Raw genomic sequence first — 9,226 nt, forward strand, 5'->3', positions numbered from 1 at the left:
AATTTAGACTTGATGAATATTAAAAACAAATGGAAGTATCATGCAATGTGTGTATAGTAGCTCATTTGAATATTATTTTGTGTGATAATGATGTAGTGCGATATCCCGTAGCTACTGGACTGCGCACTGCCAGTCCGGATGAGTGCTGTAGCTCATCAATGTGTGTGATCAGTATCCCCGAGGTGCTGAGAGGGTCGATGGCAATCTAGGACGCCGCGTCCGGTGGTGGCGATGTATAAATACTGGGGCTCATACCTCCGTTTCCTGTTTCCCGTTGGAGAGGCCTTTTGGAGTGGTTCCTGGCGCGTAGCAGAACAGCGGTTCGAACGTTCTCGTAGACCTCCAATACCCTGCATGAGAAAGCGTTTGCTTCTGCACAGCGGGTGAGCAGGATCCCCTAATCTTGTTTGTTGTGGCGTTACTTTGATCATTCCTTTTTTCGGCTTTACTGAATTAGAAGCCTTCTTTAAAGGCTGGTATCCGTGAAACTTGGCATGAAAATGGAATCAGCGTACAGGAACTAATAGTCGTATTTACTTTTGGGCTTCAAATTGTTTGAGAGTGAACATGTCCATGTTCGTATGCATGTAGGTCACACGACTGCGTGTGTTGGACATTGATCTCGCAGAATTGGTTGTAGCACAGCAAAGCAGGTCACTCGTTTCCTAAAGAGTGCAACTATCAATGGCATCGTGCCCCAAAGCTGTGGTTGCATTCGTGATGTCAAAACCATGGAGAGGTTTTATATACTGACATGATGGGATGATTACAAAAACACAAGTTCAAGAGTAATGGTGCATGTTCGCGGTGTTTTATTTTCTTTCACCTTTCAGTGGCTCAAATCGAAACAAACACTCTCCTCCATCAACACACCATTTGGCATTCAATGGTATTTTGGCGTTGTTTAATGTTTTTTTTTTCCCCCACCTTCCTTTTTGTTCTTATCCGTTTTACCTGATCACGTAACTCTTTTCACTCAACTCCTGGTTCTCCAACCGTGTGGTCTTGACCCTCCCCTTCTCTTCCGTATTAAACTATTCCGCATACGTACTCCTTTCTGGTTGGAGATTGCAGAGTTCACTGTAGCCCCACTTGCAATGGAAGACAGTGACCATGAAATTCCATCTTCATCAGACGAGCGGGACTCCTGTCCTGTCTCCCCAAATCCAAGCAGGGACCAGGATGTCGACCAGGTACCGCTCATTTCCTGCCGTCGTCACTCAGTCTGCCAATGTGTAATATGGGTAGACTGATCCAGCTCCAGAGTTTTTATTCTCAGCACTATGTATTGGCTGGTTAGTTTGTTCTCCAAGCATGATTACAAAAAATGACATGGCGTAAACAATGTTCACATAAATTCAAAAGCCAAAAATTCTAGTGCAGATCTGATTAAAAAACGTGGATTACATTTTCAAGTTGTTTCCATTATCATTTGTGCGTTGAGGTCGCGTGGCTCAGTGACCTTCTGATCCAGCTGATCCAAGCTGCCACTTTCTCATAAAGATCAGTGCCACCTGCTCGACTCGAGTGGCACACAACGGCTGACATGTCATGATTGAGACGTTTAGACATGTGTAGGACTGTTCCACATCAGGAAAAATGAGACGCAACTGTACCGCATCTCATTAGATTGCACAATTGTACATAATCAGGCGTCTCCTGCGTGTCTATCACACATCAGGACTCTTCGTAAATCGAGCGAAATCAAGCACTTTGTTAATGACACGGCAAGCCCACATGATCGCAATAACGGTAATCTGAAAATGTGCGTGCAAGTCACGAGTTCAAAGTCATGGCGTGTGCCTGTAGCTAAGATGAAATGGGCAGATGGATCTCTCGTGGACACTACATTATTCATCTTACTTGTGCGGCAGCCAACAAGCGATTAGTCTTTGCTAACTGGAGCCCAGCATGAGCAGAGCACCCACCAACGAGATTGTGAGTCTCCCGTATACATAAACTGCTTCTCTGGCTGAAAAGCAGGACTTTATATTAATATATTTAACCTACCTACGATTTTAGCAATTAAGGAACAAAAAAAGGCCAACTCTGATATTATCAAACGAAAAGAAAATCCCTTGGTCCATCTTCTCCGAAAGCTTTGAAAAGCTTGCTCTCCTCACAAAAAGTAACTCTTGCCATCTCCCACCTCCTTCACCCTCTGCGTGTCTTCTGCTCCCCCTCATTCAACCCTGACACGTCTCTAGCATTCCAGCCACTCCGATGACTCCGAGGTGGAGAACATTATGCAAGAGCCCTGCCATCTCGTAGAACATGAGCACCTTGAACACGAGCGTGACCACAGTCCACCGTGCCACCATCATGGCCAAGAGGCTCATGATGCCGACAGGGAAGCTGAGGGCGAAGACCACCCTCACGCCCCGTCCTGTTTGCGCCCCCCTGTGGCGGGTAGGGCCCGCTCGGATTCAGGTTCTGAACCCGGTTTACCTCCGAGTGTGGACTTTGACTTGCCCTTCCCCGTCAGTCCCTCCAGGCCCAAAAGTCCGTGGGCCCGTTTTGACCCTTACAGCAATAGCGAGGTAACATACAGGGCTGCAGTGAGGACATGATTTTGGTGTGTGTGTGTGTGTGTGTGTGTGTGGTTTAGAAGCTGCTTGTTGTTTTTGTGGAGCAGGAAGTGACTGTTGCTTTATGTTGCTGGTGCCGCTGTGCTTGTTGACTTATTCACATACCGAACGTTGTGACTAATAGTTCACGTTATCTCCTTCCGCAAAGTTTAATGAGACAACCCACTTAAATGCACAGTTCTCTGAATGCAACGTCATCATTTCAATTTCTTTTTCAATGATTTTCAGGATCAGGACAAGGAATATGTCGGTTTTGCAACACTACCCAACCAGGTGCACCGCAAGTCTGTCAAGAAAGGATTTGATTTCACACTAATGGTGGCAGGTAAAGCCGAGTCTCACCTCATCGGCAGCTACGTTTGACCCTAAAGCCACCCCAAATTTTAACATTTAACCTTTCTTGTCTTCTCTTGTATGGATGTGTGCTCCCAGGCGAGTCAGGCCTCGGAAAATCCACCCTGGTCAACAGTCTCTTCCTCACAGATCTTTACAAAGACAGGAAACTGCTCAATGCCGAAGGTGACCACAGCACAATTGGGTTGGATTTTATTGACACTTTATGTCTTGACCACATGAATTGATATCTCCTTCCCCCTATTGAGGAGTTAATCAACTGTAATTGCGCCGTTTTATTACCACTACTTTGCAATGCAGCACAGTAGCAGCTTGATTCAGCTGTGCTCACCTCAGTTTGGGGGGGCTTAGTTTTCCACTTGAAATTAGTAGCACAGGACACTTAAAAAAACAGGCGGCCTTCACCACCATCTGTCGGAATGAGCACACTGACAAACAATAACGATGGTGGAAAACTCGGGTCCCTTGTATTTACTTCTTATCACCTGGCTATTCCGCACGGGGAGAGGAGACGTTTTTATTATTTTATTTCTAGCCATGTCTCCTCAAATGATACAATAACGCAATCACAGTTAATCTGCTCTACTGATACGTATCTCTCAGGTCAATCATATGTTGTCAACTTGGAATTGGGTTGGACAAATGCGACATTATTGACCGGCATGTCAAATGGATGGGATTCTTTTTTTTTTTTTTTTTTTAAACAAGCGTATCTCTAGCTGTTGTGTTTGTGTCGCACCTTTAGAACGAATCATGCAAACAATCGAAATCACCAAGCACACTGTTGATATCGAAGAAAAAGGAGTCAAATTGAAGCTGACGATTGTGGACACGCCGGGCTTTGGCGATGCTGTGAACAACTTTGAATGGTACAGTACACTCACACGCATGGTCCATTTGTGCTGTTGGTTTGCCGCGTTCCCTAAAGCTGCTCGTCTCCTCTGTAGCTGGAAGCCAGTGGCCGACTACATCGACCAGCAGTTTGAGCAATACTTCAGGGATGAGAGCGGCCTCAACCGCAAGAACATCCAAGACAACCGCGTGCACTGCTGCCTCTACTTCATCTCCCCCTTCGGCCATGGGTACGATAAAGCTGCTGCGTGCTTCTAGGGACGGCCGTGCCTTCAATCAGCCCCCCGAGAAAGGATCATAGTTGACCCACATACGACTGCCTGTGATCACAACTACTGTGACTTCTTACAAATGAAGCCTTAGCTTTAGTATTTGCTGCACTTCCACTTTTGTCTCCCCTCAAATAACTTCAGGTTCGTCTGCTCATGTTCCACTTTCAATTACGCCATAATGCTTATGTAGCATTTTCAAGACCACCACAAACCATAAAGTTATGCTTCAGGGACTATTCAAAGTCACAGCGGTGGTGAAACTGCGCCCTCTCTTGACAACTGGTGGTCATTGCACATACCATCAGTGATTCGTCCATATTCCATCATCCATGACTTCATTCATGCTCGCGTTTTGCTTTACAGCCTTCGGCCACTGGATGTGGAATTTATGAAAGCCCTGCACGAGAAGGTTAATATTGTTCCAGTGTTGGCCAAAGCAGACACGCTCACCCCGAGCGAGGTCAAGAAGAAGAAAATAAAGGTAGGGCTACTTTCTGTTGAGTGACTGTTGATCCGTTTGTTGCATAACAAATATTTTTGGGGTTTGTACCTAGCGGCTAAAATGCTTATGTTGTCTTCACTTTGTGCAGATTAGAGAAGAGATCGAGCAATATGGTATTAAGATATACCAGTTCCCTGACTGCGACTCTGACGAAGATGACGACTTCAAGCAGCAGGATCACGAGCTGAAGGTGAGAGTGAGGCCTTTTGTGCTGAAACGCCTCAAACACTTGTGAGGATGGTCCACACCAAATGATGTTAGGACAGTGCAACGTTGGTGACGAATAAAATAAAACAAGAGCGTGACCTTGTTGATGTAGCAGTCGTGAGTCAGCCTTTCTCCGCCTCCACCTCCCTTTGTGTGTCCTAATCTGACTGTGAGGCGTGTCGGGCCTTTGCGGCAGTCTTGCCTAAATGTCCAGAGACAGAAATGACAAAAAAGAAAAGGGAAAGACTGAGACATTATGTTGCAGACAACTGTATTACGATGCATGTCCATAATAATTGCTCAGACAGAGATTGGTTTCAACTAGGTCAGGTGTCCCAACACTTTTGTCCATGTAGTGCCTCGTATCGTAGACTGTATTCCCATTCCTGGCTGGTCTTCCAGAACCACACTAACATTTAAATGGTTGTTCTTCTTCCCACAATAAGGAAAGCATTCCATTTGCCGTAATCGGAAGCAACACAGTGGTGGAGGCCAAAGGGAAGAGGGTGCGAGGTCGTCTGTACCCTTGGGGGATCGTCGAAGGTAAGGACCCCACCGCCCTCTCCTTCAAAGTTGAGACACCAAATGTGCCAAACGTGCCTTCAACCTGTCGCTGGTCTTCGCACCGGCCGTTCTGCAGTTGAAAACTCGGCGCACTGTGACTTTGTGAAGTTGAGGAACATGCTGGTTCGAACTCACATGCAGGACCTGAAGGAAGTGACCCGGGAGACCCACTACGAGAACTACAGAGCGCACTGCATCCAGAGCATGACCCGCATGGTCGTGAAGGAGCGCAACCGCAAGTATGACACACAGACATGTGGAAACACAGCACCGACCTTTTTTTTTTTTTTTTACATGATCTTTAGTAGGATTCGTGCTTGTTTAAGGGCAGGGGTGCATTTCCAATTGGGCAGGTGACACTCTTCCCAACAAAGATGTGTTAATTTAAAGCCCTCCGACTAAATTAAATGTTGATTCACATTCTTAACAGTTACAGTAAAAGCATTGAGATGATTGAGAGATGATGAACGTTGTGTACAAAGCAAAGATGCCAACCAAATTAAACTGGTTGTTTCACACACTGATGTTTCACACGTGCGTGCGTGCGTGTGTGTGTCCAGTAAGCTAACCAGGGAGAGCGGCACCGACTTTCCCATCCCCGCAGTGGGCGACGTCAACGACAGCCAGACGGAACGGCTGATCCGGGAAAAAGACGAGGAGGTACGGCCCGGCGACCCCCAGGTGGAGTCGCACGCCGATCACGAGATGGAGCACGGAGGCCACGCCCAGGCCCGCTCGCATCTAGAGGACGAGGCCCTTTAGGGGTCCTCGCCACTCACGTTTTGCGGCGTACACTTCACAATCAAACTCCATATTCTAAATGAGATTGTGTTGTGGATGATTGGTCTTTGCTCATGACTACTTTTTCTTTTTCCTCACTCTCACTTCTGTTGTTGGTCACATTCTAACTGTCCATATTGTTAGGAGTCCTAATCTCGCTGTTTATCTTCTGACTTATTTGCTCACTTGTCCTGTACTGTCATTGGTCACTTTCCCAGCGGATGTCTTCTGCTTGCTTTGTCCTTGTTCTTTTGGTCTCATTCTCACTGTTCTCACTTCTCACTTGTCATTTTTTTTTTTTTCAATTGTTCACAATTCTTTGTCCGTGTGTCACACACTCATTTTCTCACCACTTGTGATTCTCACTGGCCACGTTATCATTGGCCATTTTCTCACGTCATATTTTCATGAGTCACACTGGCGTTTTTTTTTTCTACAGCATTGCAAAACTCAAACAGCAGCAGCATATGTTGAATTGTGTAGATGAGGATATAAATATCGCTGGTGTCCGGCCAAATCCTCTTATGTCACAATTTGGTAAATTTTTCTTTCATAAATGGTCAGTCCATATGTGTTATGGAACAATGAATTGTGCTGAAAATAGCTTGCTCTCTGATGATGACAGACTGTTTTGGACTCTCCTGGAAAGTTCTGACTTTGGAGGTACAATACGCAATATAATAGAAGACCATATAAAAAAAAAGGAAATTTACCCATCTCATAAGCTTCCAACATATTTTAACGTCTTAAAGCACGCTTAAATTTTGAGTGTACATTTTAAAAGGTTCCTTAGCGAGTAGTCCCACACCCTGGCTGTTAAAAATGGGTGACTGCAATATAACATAATGTTGGGGAAAAGAAGAAAACTCTCTCACAACGTATATTTTGAAATACCTTAAAGTCCAACCAAGCCATGTATTTGCCTAAAAAAAGTCCACTCGTAAAACGCTATAAACAGAAATCTCCAAACAACTGCTCAACCGTCAACACATACAAACATTAAAATAATGCTAACAGGCACTGCTCTGATAGGACAACTATGACTAGAGCTTATAGTTAAGGACCTTCTCTGCCTCTCCTTTTATTACACTGTTCATCTTTCAGTCAACTTCGGTGGTGTGTACCATGTAGCAGCGTAACCTGTTACTACACCAAAGGCGCACATACTTAAATTCAGACTTGCCTGTGAACTGCTATTAAAAAATAGAAAGAACTAAACAAGTAAAAAAAATAAATAAATAAATAAATAAAAAACGCTCGCTTAAAAATGTGCCGCAGAGGGTGTGAACGATGAATCGCCATCTAGTGGAGGTTTACTGTATAACTGATGCTGGAGTCGATTACAGGACTTGATTGCTGCCTTTATATCCTCGAAAAACTCATGGTGCGGCTGCGTTCCTTTTATCCCACATGACCCTATTTATTCCATTAAATAATAAAGAGACTGTTGTTTCTATGCTGTTGTTTTTTTGTTTTTTTTCTTGTTGATGAATGCGATCTATCAAGCAGTATCTCAAAATATTGCTGCTCACCGCCGCAAGGTACATTTGCGACATAAGTGTGGCGGCATATGAGGTCACGTGATCTAACGTATCGTTATTGATTGAATGTGGCTTTTAGTTCATACGAGTGTGTGTAATGGTGCGTTGTGATTTGTCCCGTCAGTTGCGGCGCATGCAAGAGATGCTGCACCGGATTCAGGACCAAATGCACACCAAGAGGGACGCCTACTGACACGCCGTCACCCGCTTGAACTTTCACCTCCCATTACGTCTCGTCTCAACGACCTCATCGGTGCCCATCATGACCTCGGTAGGATGAGGTAAGGACTCTCCAACCTATAAATAGGATTGGAAAAAGACAACTAGCAACAAAAAAAAGACACTTGTTTCAACATTGAAATTAATCAATTTTCGCCTGAACCTGTCAAACCTTTTTTGAGATCATGTTTTTTTTTTTTGTGGTGCAGGTTTTTTAGTTATTTTTATTAAAGGTCAACGTGAATATATCAAATCTGTATTTTTTCTTAAATACAGCATCCAAAAATATTTTTTCTACAGATTGTCTCCTAAAAATGATTTAGCTTGTTGCTGTTATTGAACCTGCTTTTTATGAGTTCAATGAGTGAGGATTGCTTTAGGATACGTTTGATTTCAAGTTGAAAGTGCCACAGTGTTGTGTTAGTGGCAACACTTACAGATGCAGCTCAATGAATTACAGTTATTGGAGACATTATTATTTAGTTCAGCAGTTTGATTAAAAAGAGTGGTAATAAATATTTAGCAGGTGACCAATTCCTAATCTGATCTTTAGGAGGTTCATTTTTTTTAATTAAACTACTTAAATTCTGTTTTCCTATGTTGTAATTAATTGAGATGCATCTGCATTTCAGAATGTTACATATCAGAAAAGCAACACTCTTACTGCCTGAAAATATTTTTATTTTTTTTTTAATTTAGATGGCTCAAAAGCATGATTTTGTATGGCCGCTTGTTACTCATGAGTTCATAGGCTAATAAAAACCATTGTCAGATACACGTTAACCAAATGAACATACAAATGTTACTGTAACAACTTGACACTTGACATAGTTTTGTTTCTTCACATTTGTGAAAGTCAATGTTATTTATGGGCATTGAAGCAATGTATAATATAGGACACTTAGTTATGATAGGATTTTTTTGGATGGATTTTTTTTTTTGTTACCACTTTAAGTGAGCTCTTGTGTTACAACAAATACTAACGTCATTTGAAGTCCATTATCTTGCTGGGCTATTTAACAAAGGTTACGTTGATATTATTGAGTTAACATTTTTAATGCTATACTAAACATTGTGATTACAAACCTCATTTGTAGGTTATCACAACTTCTTTCACTCAACCTTTTTTCATCCTTTTACCTCTGGCAGCCTTTACTTTTGTGTCTTTATATCGCAGTCATTTTTTCACATTTTTTTGCTTTGAGAATATTTATGTTATAATGTATAAATGCAAATTGAATGGCTGGGGAAAATATGCACACACAAAGAAAATTCCAATGCTAATAAAAATATAATTACAATTTGATGTGTCCATCTGTATTTTTATGTGACAGAAATGAGTTTACT

General features: G+C 43.1%; 1 protein-coding gene across 2 annotated transcripts; it reads left to right on the plus strand.

The window, feature by feature from the left end:
- The first annotated feature begins 262 nt into the window (after positions 1-262).
- Positions 263-9,180, plus strand: septin4b (septin 4b). Of its 2 annotated transcripts, none has more exons than XM_088299802.1 (13): positions 263-383; positions 1,075-1,193; positions 2,208-2,540; positions 2,817-2,913; positions 3,021-3,107; positions 3,688-3,811; positions 3,890-4,024; positions 4,430-4,547; positions 4,657-4,758; positions 5,222-5,318; positions 5,416-5,578; positions 5,900-5,999; positions 7,785-9,180. In XM_088299802.1, exons 2-13 carry the CDS (start codon positions 1,098-1,100, stop codon positions 7,851-7,853), a joined length of 1,521 nt encoding a protein of 506 aa, XP_088155928.1. In that variant the 5' UTR covers positions 263-383; positions 1,075-1,097; the 3' UTR covers positions 7,854-9,180. The 2 variants fall into 2 exon arrangements, with proteins under 2 accessions (XP_088155928.1, XP_088155929.1); XM_088299803.1 differs by having other exon boundaries at positions 282-383; positions 1,068-1,193.
- The last annotated feature ends 46 nt before the right edge of the window (positions 9,181-9,226 follow it).

This window comes from Idiotropiscis lumnitzeri, chromosome 7, assembly GCF_059441095.1.
Source record: "Idiotropiscis lumnitzeri isolate Australia: NSW breed Sydney's pygmy pipehorse chromosome 7, RoL_Ilum_1.0, whole genome shotgun sequence".
NCBI classification, from domain to species: Eukaryota; Metazoa; Chordata; class Actinopteri; order Syngnathiformes; family Syngnathidae; genus Idiotropiscis; species Idiotropiscis lumnitzeri.